General features: G+C 41.9%; 1 protein-coding gene across 4 annotated transcripts in view; it reads left to right on the top strand.

Annotated features, from left to right (window-relative positions):
* Window positions 1-21,234, top strand: part of LOC148038831 (Protein kinase superfamily protein) — a 40,831-nt gene extending 19,597 nt beyond the window's left edge. For 2 of the 4 annotated variants that reach the window (XM_087674716.1, XM_087674717.1), the window contains one exon: window positions 20,311-21,233. In XM_087674716.1, the coding sequence (XP_087530842.1) occupies window positions 20,311-20,529 (219 nt within the window). In that variant the 3' untranslated portion in view covers window positions 20,530-21,233. Of the gene's footprint in view, window positions 1-18,538; window positions 18,674-20,310 lie in introns of all 4 variants that reach the window. The other 2 variants (XM_087674719.1, XM_087674718.1) reach the window with 2 other exon arrangements.
* Window positions 21,235-22,313: the final 1,079 nt, after the last annotated feature.

Below are 22,313 nucleotides of genomic sequence, written 5' to 3' on the forward strand. Positions count from 1 at the left end.
GGTCTGCATTTTTACTGATACAGGTTTGATCTTCATCTCTGATAGCCTCTGAGAACTACATTTCACTTTCTCCACCATTGTTCTTCATCTCTAGTGCATCCTTTGTCATTGCATTGCCTTGAGGACTATGTTTCACTCCCTCCATAGAGCAGCCCATTTCCTCGCCATCAGCACCTTTGTGAGAAGGATTGCATTAGGCTGCCTTCACAATGTAGATTCCTTCAAGGTGCTGCCACTTGATCAGCTACCAGAATAGTCCAGTTATATGCGAGCCCCACTCCATTGTATTAGCATGAATCAACATTTCATCATCTTTGTCAATGTTTTTGAGTTTCTTTGTCTCAGTCTTTTCCGTACACTTTGTGTTTCTCCTTGCAAACCCTACCATTTCTCGACATGGTATTAGAGCATACTTTAATCTCTCGACTTTGGGGATGGGGGGTGTCTTAAATAGGCAAGGCAGCCCCAAACTGGCTGAGCTATCAAGTGGCCAATTATTGCATGGAACAAGTTGATTGTCCATAAATGGGCTGATTGCAATCAGGGCAGTTATTGTTGTGAAGTCTGTTCTTGAGCTAAGAGTGAAGGTGCAGAGAGTTGAGAGTAGTAGAGTGAGAGACTGAGCACGACACTTGATGTTTGGTACAAAAGACTAGTGTACCACATTTTAGGTTTTGAATATATATAAAGTACAACAAATGAAAGGGTGCGTTCACACCCGAACACGGTAAAAGGCACTTTGAGCCTTTATTCTCAACAACCTTCCACCTAAAGGCAACATGCCTGAAGGTAGAGGAAAGAATCAGCTAAGTCTATGTATGTACAAAGTTGAAAGATACATATACTATCCAACCCCCATCATCTAGCGGCAATGAACAAACCGCTCAACAGGAAGACCCTTCGTAAGAAGGTCTGCAGGATTATCATCTGTATGTACCTTGACAAGCTCAATGCTTTTGCTATCAAGTACACCCTGATAAAGTGATACTTTACCTGTATATGCTTTGTCTTTGCGTGAAAGTTAGGATTCCGTGCTAGCGTGATAGGACTCTGACTGTCATAGTGGAGGATAGGATGGATCCTCTATAATCCCAATCTCTATCACCAGATGTAAAAGCCATAAAGCTTCCTTGCATGCCTCTATGACAGCCACATATTCTGCCTTTGTAGTAGAAAGTGCAATATACTTTTGCAGCCTAGATATCCAAGAGATTGCTCCTCTTGTGAACATAAACACATAGCTTGAAGTAGACTTTCTGTAGTCAGGATGGCTAGCATAGTCTGTATCCGTGAAACCAACAACAAATGACTTTTGCTTACCAAAGCAGATACACAAATCCTATGTGTCCTTGAGGTATCTCATGATACCCTTTGCTGCTTTCCAATGCTTTTTGCCAAGCTATGCCATGTATCTGCTAACCACTCCCACTGCAAATGCAATGTCAGGACGTATAGCAACCATAGCATACATCAAGCTATCAACAGCTTAAGCATAAGGTATCTTGACCATTTCAGCCTTTCTATCTTTTGATGTAGGGCTGTCATGTGCAATAAGTTTTACATATGGAGGCAATGGTACACTGAGAGCTTTCCCCCCTCCATATTGAAACATTGCAGAACTTTCGTAATATACTCTTGTTGTGACAGATAAAGAAGACCCTTTGATCTGTCTCTGAGTATACCCATACCAAGAATGTGTAACGTGTCCGCTTGTCCACTTGTGGGATACGTCTTAGCAGCCCATCGGGAGGGGAGTCTAGAAAGCGCCACCTGGCACTCACAAGGAATATCACAGGGTTTGCAATCTAGGTCTTCCTGAGTCTGCCCCGAAGCGGAAGTATCCGGCCGTTCCCACTTAGGACCGACCCGAAGTCAGGGTTTTTTTCCTATCAGTCAAGTCTCTAGGAAGTAACTAGCGTCGAGCTCCAGATGAACCACTTTGCGTAGGAACAACAGAGTCGAAGCGGATTTATGCTGCACTTGGTTCATGGAGAATGGGAAACGAGAGGGATGTGAAGCTCAACCTCTCTGCCCATAAGGCATAGTACCATTCCGCTCCCCTAAAACAACATAAATCGGGATTTTAACTCTACTGACTCTAGGTCTTCACAGTTTCGTTATTACGTCTTTTGAGAAAAGTTTCCAGCTAACCGGGACCACCCTTCCGTAGGACGGACCCAAGTCACGTCCATCGCACTTTCCTCGATAGCTTTAGTTGTCTAATTAGGTCTTACCACATTTATGTGCAACATTTAAAATCAGCTTCATTAATTAAGCCTTTTAGGGCACAGAGTTCGTTCACGTAATTTACAACACATACACCAAAACAAAACAAGTAGTCCTTTTATTAAACAAGTTCCTTAACTTATCTTTAAGTTAACCTTTGTCTCCTGTCCATACAGGAGAATTATGTATCCCTTCTGTCCAATAGAAGTACCCGGTCCAAATCTCATGGCACCGAAATTTCCATCCTTTATCTAGAATAGGATCTTCCAACGTCCCAGACGTTGGACTCATGGGAATCTCCAACTCCATTCTGGATAGGCAAGGGGTGTCCAGAGCTCCACCTGACCCACAAGCGGTCTAGGAGTGAGATGCCATTTCCATGGTTGGCCTTTTCACCACTCGACCATCGGCTTGTGAATCGAGCAGTGCAATCTCGGGATAATCCGCAATGTGATCTTGGAGATGATTCACGTGTGCAAAATATCATTTCTTAATTAATCCAATTAAAATTCAAGCATAATCAAAGCAATCAGCCCTAATATAATATTCTAGAAAAACATTTCTTTATTCCCATGGCAGTTTGTCATTACAGACCCCTGCCATGCATTTGCCATCAACACAAGCTTTGGAATATTTATCCAAATCACAATGCAACAATCCTTTGATTGAAAGAAAAACATTTAGGGTGTTGTTCAATCAACCAACAAAACTAATTGTATTTTTTCCCAAACAATACAATAATAGACGCAACAATAATTCCATCGCATATTCGCTCTCCCCCTTGGGACCAAAGAGTAGAATTTACTTAATATTCCCTCCTTTAGCCTAAGGCATATGCTAAAGGTTCCAATACTATACATGACGTAAGTCCTATCATTCCAATGTATTGGATTGATAGTGATACCTTCGTCCGAAGCTCTGTTGCTGGTTGTAGGATTGTCATCCGCACGCGACATTCTTCGCTTGGAGGCCATCGTCCGTAAGTAGACTCAAGAGATTAAGAAGGTGGAATAGATTCAAGATGGAAGAGCGAAAGAGAAGATGGTTAAATCGAGGATTGAGATAGAGGGAAATTGTGCAGCCTCTCGGGTTAACTCTTCTCTCTTACTCTCTCTCACTCAAGCTCTCTCTCACAATCTCTTGGAGAGGTATACTCTCTCTCTTTCTCTCTCTTGCAGCCTTTCGAGGTCTCCTTATGCTCCCTTGTGCCTCCCCATGCCTCATATTTATAATGAATTAGAGAGGAGGGGATAAGTCTGAGAACAAGAGTGGAGGGGCTCTTAGAAGACTCAGTGATCTGATGCTCAGATCATAAATCTGATGGTTGCATTGGCTTCAAAAGGGGGGTAAAACGCCAAGACCCTTGGTTAGAAAGCGTCTTGGTTCACTCCTTCTTTTCTTTGTTCGAAGTGTTGTCTACTACCTGTAGACTACGATCGTGGCGCGCGCGATTTTGCCAGTCACTTTTCTTTATTTCTCTTTTTATAAAATCTCCAAAACTAACTAAAATATCACTTGTCTTTTTTTAAAAATGACTTTTAGTTCTATCTTTTTAGGATAATATCTAAAATATAATAGTTTCATTTCCCCCCCCCCCCCCCCCCAAGAATCTAATATTTTTGGACTATTCAAACTATACACATTAATACTAGTGATTAATATGGCTCATAAGTCCCGTTCACATTGTACTTTTCGTGAAGTGTGGCTACGGTCCTTATCAATCCGGGAAAAATGTCAGATTTATGACTCGATTTTTTAAAATATATTTTTAATTGAATGAAAATTATTAGCTATTAATGCTAGTCAATTTTTACCTTAGTTAGTCTTTATTTAGTAATCTTACTAACTTATTAATTGACTAACTAACTTTCGAACTAACCAACTAACTTTTATTGCGTGAAAATATTACAGAGTGTGATTTGCCTCACCAAGATATTTCATATCAAAGCTGTTGTGTAGACTCTGCTTCAAGGAGTCCAATACATGAACATCCTTGCTTGCTATTAGCATGTCATCCACATACAAAACCAAGAGAATAAGACTGTCGTCTGCTGTCTTCTTGGTATATAAGTAGTGATCAACTTGAGAACGATGAAATCCATGCGATTGCATGAATGTATCAAATTTGTGATACCATTCTCCTGGTGCTTGCTTTAGCCCATATAGACTCTTGTTGAGTTTATATACCATGTGCTCTTTTTCCTTTGCAACAAAACTGTCAGGCTGTTGCATATAGATTTCCTCATGCAGATCACCATGTAAGAATGCAGTTTTTACATCCATTTGTTTGAGTTTCATGTCCTCAGGTGTAACCAAGTCCAAGATGGTTTGCAAAGTAGTCATTTTGACTATAGGAGAAAAGATTTCATTTAAATAAATTCCATGTTCTTGCTTGTACCCTTTAGAAACCAAGTGTACCTTGTACTTTGGCAAAGAACCAGAAGTGACTTTCATTTTGTGAACCCATTTGCAGGGTAGCACTTTTTGTCCTTTTGGTAAATATACCAAATCCCAAGTGCCATTTTTCATAAGAGATTCCATTTCTGAAAGCATTGCGTTTTGCCATTTTTTACTATCTTGTCTGTGCATTGCTTCCTGGAAGCATAACAGTTTACCACCACAATCTGTTAACATGAAGTAATCAGCCACATAGTTTACTCCAGGAACAAATCTATTTGGTTGTTTCACACTCTAGTCGACCTACGGACCTAGTGGTTAATATTTGCTGGTTGTTCAACTTGTAAATCTGCATTAACAGCTTGCTGTTCTGCAGGTACAGCTTGCTGTATAATTAGTTCAGGTTATTCTAGGTGTACATGTTCTTGTTGAATTTGTGGGACATCATGGGCAAGATCCTGTTGATCATTTATAGCATCATTCCCTACATTTTCAAGGACATTTGCAGCATATATTTGCTGTTGTCTAACAAGCATTCTTTGCTGTCCTATTGGTACATCCGGTCACCGTGCCTTTTATTGTGTTCGGATGTGAATGCACCCTTACACTTTGTACTTTATATATATTCAAAACCTAAAATGTGTTTCACTAGTCATTGTACCGAACATCAAGTGTCGTGCTCAGTCTCTCACTCTACTACTCTCAACTCTCTGTATCTTCGTTTTCAACTCAGCTCACGCGACCATACCTTCACAACAAATTGGTAACAGAGCACACAGGTTGTGCACGTTTCCCAAAGCTAGTGACATGCGTCAGGCCGCGTGATAGGCGAGCAGGAACTTCAGGCATCAACTGTCAATGTTTGGCATGTGCAGAAGAGGCAGGCGGACTAGATGGGCTGCAAGAGAGAGGGAGGGGAGGCTGCTGGTCTGATTTCCAGCCATTGGAAGATCTTCTGAGGCTACCAAGGGCAGGAGAAGACCAATCAACAACAGAAGACAGCATCTACAGGCTGTTGAGAGAGGGCAGCAGCAGTAAATGATTGATTTTCTTCAGTTCTTTGCATCTACAAGCTGTTGTGGCAGGGCAACAGCTGCATTTGATTGATTTTCAGTCATTCTTCGCGATAAAACTCTGAATTTTCTCTCTCTACAGCTATTTCACAGCCTTGCTCCGAAGATCTCAACATTTAGACCGTTGGAGGCTGAGAAATTTCAGATTTCTCTACTGTAAATCCTAATATGCAACAGAAATTAGGGTTTAGCAGCAGCCTTAGGAAGCGTGCCAGAAATTGGAAGCTCCAAGACTTGGATTCAACAAGGCTGAAGCTGTTTTTAGCCTATTCAAGTGGAGGTAAAGTATCACTTCATCAAGGACTTGACAAGGTCAGAGAGTATTTAGGCATTTTATTTGCCATTGTTTATTGTGGTTTAGGCATTATTTGCAGCTAGTCGGCCATCATTTAATACTGGCCGACCTGTCATATTTTAGGCATTTATTTTGGCCTATTTATTATCAGCCTCCCTTCTCCACATTCATTTTTATCACTTGACAGTTTTTGGGGAGAGGGAGCAGATGTCAGTGCCTCCGCAGCCGGTGACTCACATTCCTTCCGTACTGTCTCATGTCTTTGTATATGGATTCCATTTCCCGAGCATACATCTGAGTTCTCATCTGTATTGTGTTCTCTCTTTCTTTTCTTTTGTCTTGTGTTCAACAGTTTACTTCAGCACATGTTTACGCTTCCATTGCTGCACCACTTCTGACAAGATTTAGTTGATTCTTTCCTCTATCTTCAGCCACGTTGCCTTTAGGTGGGAGGTTGTTGGGAATAAAGGGTCACCGTGCCTTTTATTGTGTTCAGGTGTGAACGCACCCTTACACTTTGTACTTTATATATATTCAAAACCTAAAATGTGGTATACTAGTCATTGTATTGAACATCAAGTGTCGTGCTCACTCTCTCACTCTACTGCTCTCAACTCTCCGCATCTTCGTTTTCAGCTCAGCTCACGCGACCATACCTTCACAACACCTCATATGATGAAGCATAGAAGCGTAAGACAAAGGCTTTATGATGAGATTTGCTGCATTGTCCTCTATGGGACCGTAGATTACTGCTTGCTTGGAATTCACAATCTGCTCTTGAATATATAAGTGCGGGAAAAAACGTGAAAGTGACAATACTTTGAACTTAATCAATTATCACCATGAAAAATTAGGAGAGAGAGAGAGAGAGAGAGAAAGCGAGAGAGAGAGAGAGAGAGAGTCGACAACACGTGAACCTTTAACTTCTACTTTATGGGATAGGCCCAAACCTTATGCAAATAGTCATCATTAATGAACTTGACAAAACATTTTTTTACACCATCTAATGATTACTAGGGCACAGGACCACAAATGCTTGAATACATAATAGTCAATAGCTCACCCACACGCATAGAGCCAAACTTTTTATGCCAATTATGACTCTACTTACCATGTACACAAAGATCACATGAATCAAAACATAAGTATTCAAGAGTGGTATATACTACAAACAAGTCAAGACTTCATTCCTTTAAGGGACACATGCACTTCTAAGAGACACATGTGGAAGATTGGTCATGACAAAAACATGATGAACAAAACTAGATACAAGTAAGGGATATAGGTTGTCAACCTTGGTACTTCTAGTCAAAATGAGGTTACCACATGTAATATTTCATGCAAAGGGGAAACCGGTCCCCCTCCCCCTTTTCAGGAATTTATTGAAACAAAACCATGGGCACCAAGTGCCTGAACCATATACAAAAGGACTGATTTGTTGCAATTTTGAAAACTAGGGTTTTGAAACCCTAATTTTTGCAAACTCTGGGTAACAAGTTGATTCTCTTCTTTAGTGCTTGAATTAGATCAAGCTAAGTAGAAAGTGTTTCTTGGATGAGAGATGGATAGGAGAGTATAAAGCATATGGCTGAAATTTCAGCACGAGAGCTTGTTTCAAATGAAAAGAGAGTCCTTTAATATATAGGGGTTGGGTGCTCAAACGTGGAAAGTAGAGGGTATAAATGACAAGTATTTGTTGAAAATGATAAGTGTAGGGACACTTGTCTCTTCAAAATGACACATGTTCTCTTCTAGATGCCCCATGTTACTTTTCTAGAGAGAAGCTTCCAAACCTTCTACTCCAAAAATCTCTCAAATGGTTAAGAATTTGAGATAGCTATTGCAGATAAAATTGTTCCTTGTGAAATTCCAAAGCCTTTGACGTGAACAGAATTTCCATTTGAGCAACTTTAAAAAATAGTAACCTCCTAATTTTTTGGAGTTGTCACGTTTAGCTTTTGGAGAGCTTCATTATATAGGTTTATTGGTTCATGGTTAGTTTCTTCGATCATGAGCATCTGGCTTCACTTTCTGAAACCACTCATTGTCAGAGTGCAGCGATGCGGAAGCATAGGACAAAGACTGAGAGAGAGTGAACACAGAGAGGAGAAAGAGAGAGAGAAAAGGAGACAGTGTAAACGTAGAAAATCTGCGGTGTAGTATGCTGTATAAGAGTGTAGAAATACACAAGGGGGCAGAGAAAATATCTGCGTATGTCTCCGACTTGATGACCTCGATCTCTGTCAGCCCGAGTACAGCCTGTCTCAGCCAACAGATCTCAAGACCAGAATCTGAATAATGAATACTGAAGTGTGCGGTACCTACTGACGTGGCACTGATATCCGCATTGTCCAGGAAATGACTGGATAACACTCCCTCTCAAATCCTGGACAGGTGAAAAGACTGAGGGACCTGGAATGCTGCCAAAGAAGAGCTTGGGGAAGCTCCTTCGTGAACAAATCTGCAAGATTATCCTTAGTCTTGCAGTACTGCACATAAATGGTCCCATCCAAAAGCTTCTCCCGAATGAAGTGATACTGGATCTCAATGTGCTTCGTCCGGGCATGGAATACTGGATTCCGTACCAAGGCAATGCAACTCTCATTGTCACACTGCAGAAGAGTAGGACGAGTTTGGAGGCAGCCAAGCTCCTTCAACAATCTCCGAAGCCACACAACCTCACATGTGGTGGAAGACGCAGTCCGATACTCCGCCTCAATAGAAGAAAGGGCTACCATGGATTGCTTCTTGCTACTCCAAGAGATAACACCTGTACCTAAGATAAAACAATAGCCTGTAGTAGACCGTCGGTGGTCCACATCTCCAGCCCAATCCGAGTCACTCCAACCTGCAAGAACCGGATCAGAAGCATCTGTACCTGCGGGATAAGAAATCCCTAAGTCAGAGGTCTCCCTCAAATACCGAATAGGACAGCCTGCCAATGCACTTGTTTGGGTTCCTTCATGAACCCTGCCAAAAGACCCACAGCAAAACAAAGATCAACACGAGTGTTGAGAAGCCAAATCAAGGATCCAATCAACTGACAGTAGCGTGAAGCATGCATCACGGGAGAATCTGAGTGTGAAGTGGCCTTCCAATTCAGATCCATAGGAGCAGTAATGGGCCGACAAGTCTTCATCTCAAAAGTCACCAAGAGCTCCTGAATGTACCTCTGTTGAGAGATGAAAATCACCCTATGAGACTAATAAATCTCGTGACCCAAGAATAAATAAAGAAGCCTCAAATCCGTCATCTCGAATGCCTGATGTAAAGCTGTCTTGGTCTCTCAGACTTTCTGTGCATGATCCCCTGTCAAAATCAAATCAGCAACATATAACACGAACAACACATGACCAACCTCGGAGGTGTGTACATAAAGCTGCGGATCGGCCTTGGAGCGCCGATATCCCAACTTCGACTAAAGAAACGAGTCAATCTTCTCGTTCCATGCAGACGGAGCCTACTTGAGGCCATACAAGGCCTTCTTCAACTTGTAAACTTTCCCATCCGAGGATATAAATCCAAGAGGCTGCTCAACATAGATCTTCTCCTGCAAGTCACCATTCAGAAAGGCCGACTTCACATCCAACTGATAAACATGCCATCTCCTATGGCCAGCCAAGGCAAGAACAGCTCGAATAGTCGCTATATGAGCAGTGGGGGCAAAAGTATCATGGAAATCAATGCCTGGGCGGTGAGCAAAACCTTTAGTAACAAGGCGAGCCTTGTGCTTGTCCAAAGAACCATCGCTAAGATACTCGGATTTGAAGACCCACTTGGCACCAATCATCTTCTTGTGAGAGGGACGAGGCACAAGAGGCCAGGTGCCATTCCTCTCAATAGTCTCCAACTCGGCTTCCATGGCCTTCCGCCAATGATCAGACTGCAAAGCCTCCTTCATTGAAGTGGGCTCTTGATCTTGCATAACACAGGTCAATAAACAATAGTTGGAGCAAACAAGCTCCAAAGAATGTGCCTGGTTCCTCCGTGACCTCCGCGGTCCATCCTGTGGTTCCCACTTCTCAGGGACCCCCTCGATCCTTGATTCTCGGAGGGTGTCACGGGTCCAACGAGGAGGACCGTCGCTCTCCCTTTGCTGAAGACTCAGGAACATCCACTGGCGGAGGCTCCTTGAGGGTGGCCGGTGGAAGAGAAGACTCTGAATCCGAAGAAGAATCTCCATCAGGAGGCTCTAGCTCCAAAGAAACTGTCTCGGGATCCCAATCTCCCCTGGATCTCCAAGGACGGGGTGCTCCTCACCCCCCTTTATGGCCGGTACTTCCACGAACCGCACATCTCGGCTCATATAGACATCCCGCTTAACGGGATCAAACAAACGATAACCTTGGGATTGGGAGCTATAGCCAACAAAAACCTATCGTCGGGAAGTCGCCTCGAACTTATCACGCTGAGTCTTCGGAATGTGCACATAGGCGTTACACCCAAAGATCCTGAAATAAGAGACATCAGGCTTAGTCCTGAAGTAAGCCTTAAAAGGTGTCATCCTGTCAATGGCCAAAGTAGGAGATCGATTAAGGATGTGAACTGCGGTAGCCACTGCCTCGGCCCACAGAAACTGAGATGTCTGTCGGTACTCCATCATGGTGCGTGCCATTTTGATCACACTTCGGTTCTTCCGCTCCAAAATGCCATTCTCTTGGGGAGTGTTGGTGTTAGCAAACTCCAGATGAATGCCCCTATCTGCACAAAAACGAGCAAACTTATTAGACATAAATTCACCTCTCTTGTCTGAACGCAAGGTCTTCAGTCGCCGGCCAAAACGGTTCTCCTAAAAAGAAGCCAATCCTTGAAATGAGAGAAAGCCTCCAATTTCAAAGTCAAGAAATAGGCCCAAGTCATCCTGCTATAGTCATCTACGATCAACATGAAGTACAAGCTCCCCTTCAGGGACTCGGTCCTCATCGGGCCATAAAGATCTGTAGATACAAGCTCCATGGGTGAAGTAGATTGCCTAGAAGCTTTGTCAGGAATCGCATCCTGATGTAGTTTCCCACGAATACAAGAGACACATGGCTAATGGCACACCACTATGTCCGGCAAGCCTCGGACAAAGTACCCTCGTGACGCCTTTGTAGACTCCATTCTCCTCATGCCCTGCAAAGAGAACCTTCCTCGATCCACGATCAAGGACTCGAACAGTATCACTGTTAAACTCCACCAAAAGGCCAAGAGCACAAATCTTATGCACCGAAAGTAAATGATATCCCAATCCTGGCACATGCAACACCTCAGAGGTGTGGGTACCACCACGTCCATCTGGAATAAGCTGCATCTCACCTTGCGTAGCAATAGATACAGAAGAGCTGTCTCCAATGAGAATCTACCCACGCGAATTTCGCAAATGGGGAACACCAATGGAAGAAGAAATCATGTGCCCTAAGGCACCACTGTCCACAATCCGCTCTCGAGTCTGGGGAGCTGTCAGCGCAGCATCAGAAGTTGTCGGTGTAGAGTCCTTCATGACTGCTAAGCATAGAAAAGCAGCTGATGAGGGTGCAGCTACAACTCCAGAGTCCTTCGTGTCCTTCTTCTTGGTATCCTTCTTGTCTTTGTCGGGGCAATTCTTCTTCTAGTGACCGGTCTTGCCACAAATATGGCAAGTTGATTCTTTTTCCTTGTCCTTCTTGGATTTGTTGTCCTCCTTTTTCTTTTGGTCCTTTCCCTTCTTCTAAGAGGCTTGACCAGCCAATGCCTCGATTTGGAAGCATTCTGTCCCTTCAATTGTTCCTCCTGGTCCAAGACCATAAGAATTAACTCTTTCCACCAAAGAGTCAACTCCTGCTTTGAAGCAATAAGAGCGGAATAAAAAGTACTGAATCGTGGCGGCAACTGGGATAGCAAAGTGATCGCCATGTGTTCGGAGGAAATAGACTTCCCTGCATTTTGAACCTGCATCTGAAGCTACCGAAGCTTGTTGATGTGTTTCCGAAGCGAAGAAGACTTATTCACGGACAAAGTCCGCATTTGCATCTCCAAAGAAACCCTATTCATCAGGGTCATCCGGTTGTAAATCTGGTCGAGCTTTAGCCATATCTCATGAGCCACCGTCAAGTGCTCGATGTGAGCTATCACGCTGTGGTGCAAGACAGAAACAGAAAAGATCGAATCCTGGCATTTAGTTTCTCCCAATGAGACTGCGTCTTGGTCAACCCCGCACGAGCATTGGAAGAGAGTTGGGACTCATCCCTCATCGAGGGCCTGTTAATCTCCTTCATCACCAGTTCCGCCAAATCATAAGACTCTAAAATGGCCAACATCATCACCCACCAGATGCGGTAATTGTCACCATCAAGCTTTTGATCCGTTGGAAGAGCCGGTAGTAGGACAGGTACCTTCCTGTCCATGATCGCCTGGAACTCCAAATCAGTCTATGTAGACATGTTAACCTGCAATACCTGCATAAACGCAAAAGCAGCCCCCTCTAACTGTGAAAACGCAGGCTTCTAGGACTGATTCCTCCGCTGCCCAAACCTTCTTCACCCGCCGGAGGTGATGAAAAGGTAAAATCTGCAATCGAAGGCCTCAAACGCAGCCTTCCTTCCCTTCGAACAGCGATAACTTGCAGGAAATTCACCGATTAGACTCCTTTCCCGCACGCCCATGCTCGCTTCAGCCTTGATCTGATGCACAGCCCATCCGCTCGCCCTCGAAACCTAGAAACGCAGCCTTGTGTCGCGCTGAAATCTCCTCTTCAGATAGGTTTAGCCCTCAGTCAGTCCATCTTCACCGCTCTGATACCATGTCAGAGTGCAGCGATGTAGAAGCGTAGGACAAAGACTGAGAGAGAGTGAACATAGAGAGAAGAGAGAGAGAGAGGGAGAGAGAGAGAGAGAAAGAGAGAAAAGGAGATAGTGTAAACGTAGAAAATCTGCGGTGTAGTATGCTGTTTAAGAGTGTAGAAATACACAAGGGGACAGAGGAAATATCTGCGTATGTCTCGGACTTGATGACCTCGATCTCCATCAGCCCGAGTACAGTCTATCTCAACCAACAGATCTCAAGATCAGAATCTGAATAATGAATACTGAAGTATGCCACAAAACCGGCTATAAATAGCCAAAAAATAGGAATTAATTGCAACAGGTCGGCTGCATTAAATGCAGCCGACTGCAGTAAATACTGTCCGACTGCAGCAACCTGTCCGACTGCAGGTGCTGACGTGGCACTAATATCCGCATTGTCCAGGAAATGACTGGCTAACACTCATTATATAGGCTTTTAGTCACTGTCACTATCTGAGTGTAAAAGTCTTAGTCATCTGAGCTTTTTGATCAAATTGACCGCTTGACTAAAACTTTTAATTTCTCTTGGGCATCTTGTCAATGATGACCCAAGAATAATTATAGGGCGTTCTGGCCATTGGCCACCCTTAAATAGAAATATGAGCATGTAATCATATCTTTAAATACTTCATTAATACAAATCGCCTTTCAAAGTGCATGGGCATCAAATTGATTTGGAATCATTGAGTCAATATGTCTTGGTAACAATTGATATAGAAAAGGTTTGTTACAAAACATAATGTTACCAAATCTCTATGTGTTTTGTGTAGGCATGAAACATGGGGTTCTTCGCTAGAGTTAGGACACTTTTGTTTATGCATGTGTAGCTCTCATACATGTGAGACTGCACATGGAAGAACAAGAATTTGGAGGGAGAATGGAAGAGATACTGATATGAACACAGAAAATAGAAGGAGAAATCTGCACTGATTTGAAATGAAATGCTGAATACAATGTGGAGTGATTAGTCCTTCGTGCATGCAGCCTGAAGTGTTAGTGAGGGCTTTAGATTTGGCAAATCATGGAAGAATGCACCAGCTGAAGGAAAGAGTGCTATACCTGCAAAAGCTGAATGCTGCCAAGTGTGTGGGGGGTTGCCTCAATAGGGAAGGCTGCCCCAAACTGGCGGATGGTCTATCCACATCAACAAAATACCTGCACTAAGCGATGTTGACATGTTAGTCACAGGGACCGCCTCCTTAGCCTGCCTGTGTTATACCTAAGGGGTTTTCTAATTGGTCTGCCAATTCTCCCATGGCATTGATCAAGCCACTACCACTCTTCCCTCTTTTAGGGCTCACTTTATTGTGTCTTGTCTTTACCCTAATATTTTTGGCTTGCCTCCCCTTTGGAAGTGGAGTATCTTCTTACACTAAATTCTAAAAACACAAAACACACATATCCATAAGAGCTTCTAGAAGCACTTTCATTGAAGTTGAGATATGGGTGCTCAATGATTTCATGTGTTACTTATGCGCCTCTTTCATTGAAGTTGAGATATGGGTGCTCAATGATTTCATGTGTTACTTATGCGCCTTGTGTTTTTAGTTTGCAACTAACCCCTACCGGACCTACCATTTTGGTTGGACTGGAGACTTGGATTGTTTAGCACTTTCTATCTTGGTTGCCCCTCTTTGGTTGGGCTTCACATTGCACACGAGCATGGAGGCTTTTTCTCCTGAAGTGTAGTTACAACCTTCCTTGAGGCTACCATGGAGGCCATTCATTTCATAGGTTTTCAACTTGACATTCTCATCGTCCTTCTTCTTTGCGTACTTCACTTCCCCTCTTTGACATAAACATGTTGGTGTCAAGAAAAGTAATAGGATAGTAAGCACTTGTACCATAGCAGATAGATTGTAGGGTTTGTGGGGGAGAAATACTAAGTGTACAACATACATTGAGGGAAGAAAACTCAAAAGAAGAGTAAAGAACGACGAACATTGAATCATGCTCATACAATGGAGCAAAGCTCTAAGATGACAACATTGTCTTGGCTGATCAGGTGGCAACACTTGTAGGGAATCTACACAGTGAAGGGAGTGAAATGCAGTCCTCTGGGTAGTAGGGTATAGAAGTAAATGCTGAATGGTGAAGGAAAGTTATAGAGGGGGTGGAATGCAACCCTCAGGAGCCGTCAGAGAGAAGGAAGAAGATAACGAGCAACCATCGCACTCGGAGTCAAAAGGACCAAGGGGTGGCTTGCCTCTCGCTGAAATGCAGCAATAGAGAATCCAACAGTAGCGAAATGCAACCCATTGGGGGTGCAAATTGCTTTTTGGAGATGAGTCAAATGCCGGAAAGGTGCAAGACTACAAAATGCAAATCTTGGATGATGAAAAAGATGTTGCTTGTGGCAGTCTTGTTGACACCTAATAGCTAGATGATGTAGACTAGCTGGGTGGCAACACTTAACCTGTAAACCTAGCTTAATATGTGTGGAATAGGGCACTGAGCACAGACAGCTACGCCGGATAGTCCACGAATTGAGATGTCCTCGAGGTTGAGGAATAGAGAGGAGATTGATGAAAGAGAGTAATCTAATGGAGAGAGTTAGTGAATGAATGCGTAGAACGAAGTCTGTGCCTTATTTATAGACATTGGCCGTCTCGAGTGACACCCTAGAATGTGGGTGCCCAACCCTTTTTGGGGCTGTAAGAGTAAAACTAGAAGAAATTCAAGAAAAGAAATGAACTTAATGAATGGGCTTTTCAAGAATTGGGGAGAGAGGGCGTCTATCTTGGTCATTGTGTGGATTTGTTGATATCTTTGTATCGTCATCCATTTGCATCTTAATGATTATACTTGTAAAAGGGCACTCAAACAAGTGAACAATTTTCCTTCGAGGCCACTACTCAAGTGGTACCATTGCAGTGTGCATAGCATTTTGTTTGAGCATAACCTTTAGTATCACCCATGCATTGGTATTGTGTTAATGTAAGATGGAGCACTTTGGATGGGGGTAATTCAGATATCCAAATGATGCACTGCCATTTGCAAATTTCGGTTAAAGCAATAATTGTGCTAGTAGAAGTGGCTGCAAATTGTTGTTTTTGAGAATACCCCTTGGGACCTTATTGAGGTTTGTAACAATCAATTATCCTTACATTTGAGCTTAGAAAGCCACTTTATACCATTGGCATGTTTGTCTTTTGGCATGCCTTTGGTTAAATCACAAAGTTGATTTGTCCCATTTTCATGTATAGTCTAGAACTCTAAATGTTGCCACCTTGTGCCTATCATTGAGGGTATCTTCAAACCATGGGCTCTTCATTGCATGTTATACTCGATAATGTAGGGTGTAAACAAAGAATTAATGAAATCCAAAATATCTTCAAATGAGCTCCCTATCACATTTTGCAAAATTAAGTTGCAGCTTTAGAATTGTATGCTACTAACATTACATGGCTAGGATGGGCTGATATTGATGATTGTCATGAGGGCATGTATTTTTGCAAGCCCCACTTAACATATGGATTAATTTATAATCACATATTTAAGTAAATATTCCACATGTGGAGTGCAATTGAGGTTAGTGTAAATTAATGAGCCCGAGACCGGAGGGAATCAGTGGATGTCAAAGGCAAAGTTGCAGCTAGTTATTTTGCATAGATACCAGGTGGTATTTGGTGCTAGTAATTGGCCAAAGTCATTTATTTGGCCGTAAGCATTAGTTGTGATACTAGAGATGTGGCAGTTAATGGTACTTAACATCAATTTGATGGTCAAAAATGAAAAGGGACACTTGGGAGATGAAGCAGACTAGCCAATTTAATTATTGGTTGGTCAAACTATTTTTTTGGATATCGAAATAATTATTATATTTATTTTTAGTAAATTTAGACTGAAACTAATATACTAATGTGGGTCATGCTGGAAATTCATTTGGAAAGGCTACCACTTTTTAAATTTTCTAAAGAGAGACTGAGAAAAATGTGGGGAAGATTGGGAGAGCAAATTATGGCCAAATAAATGACTTAGGCCAATAACTTGCACTAGACACCACCTAGTGTTTGTTGTTAGTTGGTGATATTAGAGATGTGTTGTTTAATGATACTCAATGCTAATTTGATGGTAAAAAATGGACTAGACGCTCCAGAGATGAAGTGGCCTTGCCAATTTAATTACTGGCTGGTCGAACTATTTTTTTGGGCACCAAAATAATTAAATTAATTTTTAATAATTTTAGATTGAAAATTAACATAACAATGTAGATAATGCTAGAAATTCATTTGGAAAGGCTACCACTTGTTAAATTTTCTAAAGGGACGCTAGCAAAAATGTGGGGAAGACTAGGAGATAAAAAAGGAAGGCTTAGAGAGAGAGAGAGGATCATTCATTCTTGCTGGGAACACATCATGAGGAGCTAGAGCAGCCGCTGTGAGCCGAGTTTCAGCCATTACCAACAGGTGTTTGCAGATTTTGAGCAATTGACAGTTGCATGAGAACCTAGGCAGCTGGGTGAAAACCCCACGCTAAAGGGACCCTTGGAGGGTGAGGAATTTCAATTTTCTTTTCTGTTAACTCAGCAAAAATTAGGGTTAGTAGCTGGCTAGGGAAGTGTGCCAGCCATTGAAGACTCTAAGATCTGGATTATTCAAGGTTGAAGGTGATTTTAAGCTGAAATTTGGTGGAGGATTAGCTAGCCATAAAATTTGGGGCATTTCCACTCTTCTCGAAGTGGGGAAGGCCAATTGATTGCCCGAATTAAGGGGCAAATCAGATTGAAGACTTGGTCACTTTGGACATCAAGGGGAGTTTGGATTGTGAAGGGGGATCGGGGGAATCCCATTGTAAATCAACTTCTACTTCAATGAAGCTAAAGGAATTTTGAAAGGGGCGCTAGTGCTGGCCACTTTGGACATCAAGGGGAGTTTGGATTGTGAAGGGGGATCAGGGGAATCCCATTGTAAATCAACTTCTACTTCAATGAAGCTAAAGGAATTTTGAAAGGGGTGCTAGTTTTGGGGCCAATCAGGTGTCCATTGTCCAAAGATTAATAGGTAAATTTGTATTTTCAGTCTTGCAAGAAATTCTTATTGTTGTAATTAAGTTGTAATTAGGACACTACCACCCATCCACTAAAGAAAGGCTTGTTACATGATTCCCAAATTCCTTTGTTTCATCTATTACACCCTACTAAAATGCATTTGATTGCCTTACCGTGAAGTTTATGACACTACTGTTTAGGAAGATGTGTAGGCTAGATATTCAAGAGTGCGCATGCAGAGAGTGGACTTATGCCCTATCCATGCTTTACAAGAAGCAATGCTTTGTAAGTGGTCCATGTAGTTGACCAAATTGATACTCAAGGAAGCTCTCATTATAGGATCAATCTAAAATTTAGGTAGCAATATTCATAAGCATACATCTATCCTTCAAACTTCTTAGGAAATTCTTGTGATCATGTCTTTGAGACTAGTTACATATTATAGGTCTTTTGTCCCCTTTTGTTTGGTGTATTCTATCATGGAACGGGCCTGATACAACTCCTGGATGTCATCGCTGCAGAAAATTCCAGCTTTTTTGAAGCTGTTGTGATAGAGAATGCAATTTTGTTGGTACAGACATGCTATTGAATCTTGCATGCTTTGTGACAATATTCTTGTGATAAACTAGAACTACAGCTGCCAGCAAATAAATTAGGAGCACAATATTTGTGTGATTCCATTGCATCTAATTGTTAATATATAAAGAATGATCATCATTTGGTGAACTCCTCCATTGCAAATTTAATGTACTAGGATAGTGGTTTCACAATGGAAGAGGTATCCACCGGTGGTTGTTTCTTCAAACTCAACAAAGAGCTGCAAAGTGTACGAGCATGCACCAAGTTGAATGAATGACCCTATGCAAACCTTTCATCTCAACAACTAATAGTAAGTTCTAGCCACAAAATGATCTACTTTTTAATTGAGACACTACTTTCTCCATTTTATAGCATTAGCTGGTCTATCGGCTTTGTCATTGGCTACTTACTTTGCCTTTTTTGTGAAGTTGTTCGTTGAAATTGCTTCAGCTATAGGAAGTATCCAACTGGTTATTATTAAGAAACGACTCAACATGGAAAAGTGTAAATTATTTATCATTTGGAATATACATGGAAACTATCGGATTACGATGATGTAACATAAAAACATGCAAGAGAAGCCACTACCGACACCATTCAAACGGCCCCATTATCGGGAATGCCCCCCAAGCACCTGCACTTTATTAATTGGAATGAGCACAAAAGATTTGTACAAACATTGCCAGTCTTTGTACACAAGATTTGTAGTCAAAGAAGATCCAACAGATTTGTGAGAATTAATCAGGCCCATATAATTTTGGCTTTTGTACTCAACATGCTGTGGAGGTTTGTCCGACCTGGTATGCTGTCCCAAAACCTATCATAAGCGATAGTGAATATTCCAAGAGTATTAGCACGAAAAATGTGCTTGAATTCAAAGACCCTTGCCTTCTTCCAAATATCCAATGCTCGCGATAGTTTTGTGGGCCATAAACGGGGGTACATTCGATGTAACTTCTCACGACTTAGGAGGTAAGAAAACTAGAGTTTTCTGTACCAAGTAATTAGAGACCAAGAGTTTTGGTCTTTGCCAGAGGGATGAGAAGAAATCATGGCTGCAACTTCTCAATGGTTGCATTGACAGGCCATTGCTATTTCCTTTGGGTTGGAATCTTGTGTTTAGAAAGAGAAGACCTTTGCCAAGAGCATTGGCCTCGAGAAGGAATGTAGATAAATAAAACTAGTTGCAGAAATATCTTCTTTTGGGGCTCACTAGTAGAGAGCCTCATCTCTACATTCCTTCTCACTATACATGATTTTAGCTTCCATTTGAGAACCTTTGGTGCTTCAAATCCTCATTATATAGCAACCAAATTGATCAAAAATCCCCAAGAAGACAATGTTTCACCTTATGTGCATTTGGCCATACTCTTGCATCTAGGACATGCGGCATGGGTACCACCCTTTGAAGTGAGACACGTGTGCCCATTTTGTAAACTATATAGAGATAAGATTTAAAATCCATACAGCAGTAAATCTTCATAAAATATGTTGTATACTAATTTGAGAGTGCTCTTTCCAGATACCATGTGTGTCCATGTGGTGTGCCATTTTTGTCAATCGCATTCATGTAGGTTGTTTCTTTGTTTGAGCATCAAAAACCATTGAATTTGAAAAGGTACTCATACTTGAACTTCCATATTGGACCTACCACGTGTTTTCTAGATGAGACATCAAATCCTCTATTCATAGATTTGTGCCTCAAGTCTAAAGTCACTGCACATCTCTTCAATGATTCAGTCTCATGACACAATTCCACAGTATCAATCCACAACTAGAATTTTGTACTAAAGAACTTGTGGCTTAGCCCACAAACCTGTCTGTTGAATGGTGGTCAGAGATAGTATGTGAGCCCTCACGGAGGCTATGGAGCTTTGAACAGGTGTTGAGTCGACTTATATCAAGTTCAAGTTGTTCATGTTCTTTTCATGATTGTTTTCCTTTCAGGTCAGAAAACTGCTGGAAAATGGGCAAGTGACAGATGCGTTCGATAAAGAATTGAAGCTGTCTTGCTCTGAGGAAGATTTAAAAGAAGCATTTTATATTGCTTGTCAATGTGTAGATCCAAACCCACAACACAGGCCAACAATGCCACAAGTAGTTAAAATGCTAGAAAGGCTGATTGATGATTTTGATGAGAACAGTGAAAGAAGTGCAACCTGGTGAATGTCCTCCATGAATGCTCATTATGCCTCAGCAAACAAATATGCAGAATATCCATACTTGCCAGCTGCTTTGCAAAGAAATATACGTTGATATCTGCTGGGAACCGAAGGGCCTCTATCACAGATCTGCGGAGTATACACACCTGCCAGTTGCTTTGCTATGGAATACACATTAAGTGCCTACATGCTGAGGACATACGCTGCCTGCTTGTCAGTATCAAGATGGAGCTTCTCATTTGCAAAGCTGCAAATTATATCTGGTGCGAGCTCTTCTTTACCGCTGAAGGGTCTCTTTCTGGTCGCTGTGAGTTGACTGAAGACCATCCAAGCAAGAGTGTGCAGACCTGTGTAACCATTGTAATGGTGAGCACGCTCCTTCAAATTTTCATGGCAGCTTCAAAGTCAAGTTCAGAGTGCCATGGTGACGAGGTGTTTGCAAATTGACATATCCCTGTACTTTGTCTGAGAAAGTTAAGTGATCTCAGCACGTTTGTATTGTATATCATTGTATGTATATCTGCAGAGCAAGTAACCATGAAAGATTGAAAGGTTGAACTTGGGGATTAGGGTAAACGGGCCGACAGAGTATCATCTAGCAATCCTCCATTAAAACTTTTTTCCCAAGTGAGTTTCATATGTATTTTTTAATAGTTAAATTATTTGTGCCATATGAAGCTCAAACGAAAAACATTGGGGCATTTTGAGATTTTTATCAAGTAGCCCTAGTTTTAAATGAAGGTTTCATAAAAAGAGTGAGAGTGAGAGGGTCTATTGTAAATTGAACTTTGGAAAAGTAAATACCCTTCAATAAAACAGTATTTACTATAATGCATAGATAATGTTATGGACAAAAAATATGTATACCACCTAAAAGGCTTCCTTAGGTTCTTGAGAAATATGCTTTGGAAAGTGGTGGTCAATATTGAAATGTTCGTGTGTGCATAATAACAAGTGTTACATCTCCAAATACATCTTATTGGAGGTGATAGGTTGAATGAAGCCCTTATTATTCTGATGGCATCCCCTTCCTCTTGTATGCTTGTATGTTTTTTTTTTCGGGGGGGGGGGGGGGGGGGGGGTGGTTCCATTAAGCAACGATGGACCTCTAAGTGAGGGCATGAAGCATTAGATGCACGGCGACGAGATAGAGATTGATACACTATTGCTGGTGAGAATATGGAGGGTTCAGAGAGGATGCAATAGGACCCAAAGGCATTCAACGAGAAGAAAAGAGTTGTTTTGCAACTAGGATGTTGTGTGCTCCACTTAGTATCCTTTGTGTGGCTCGTACATGTACCTGCCATGGGAAGGCCCCTTACTTGGGGATGCATTTACCACATGGCGTTGACACGCCCTCAGATCCAAAGTAGCACTCATGCTGTGCCAAACTTTTTTTCTAGGTATTTTTGAATATGCCTTTTGGCATGTTCAAATAGCTTGATATTTCACAATAGTTGGGAATCAAGTATGCACACCCATGCTCGCAGTCGTGAGCTCTTACTAGTTGAGCTACATTCCTAACCTCTAGCTTTGAACTATTGGAAAACGTTTCTTTCTTTATTTTGGTATCTTGTAGAGTTGACAAGGATGGAATCTTTGAGACCTACCCCCTTGAAAAATCAAGGAAGCAATGTTTAGTAGTCTTGCCTAATTACGTATTCTAAGGGACACTGCTTGGATCCTTGATCCATGAAAATCATAATCTCATCTTTTGCAATACAAAACCCATCTTTTATCATGTGATGAGTATAGTTTTTTGCAACATGCTTGAATGTGCCCTCTCTA

This window comes from Lygodium microphyllum, chromosome 3 (genome assembly GCF_053477565.2).
Source record: "Lygodium microphyllum isolate KBCC chromosome 3, Lygodium_microphyllum_v1.1.10, whole genome shotgun sequence".
Taxonomy (NCBI): domain Eukaryota; kingdom Viridiplantae; phylum Streptophyta; class Polypodiopsida; order Schizaeales; family Lygodiaceae; genus Lygodium; species Lygodium microphyllum.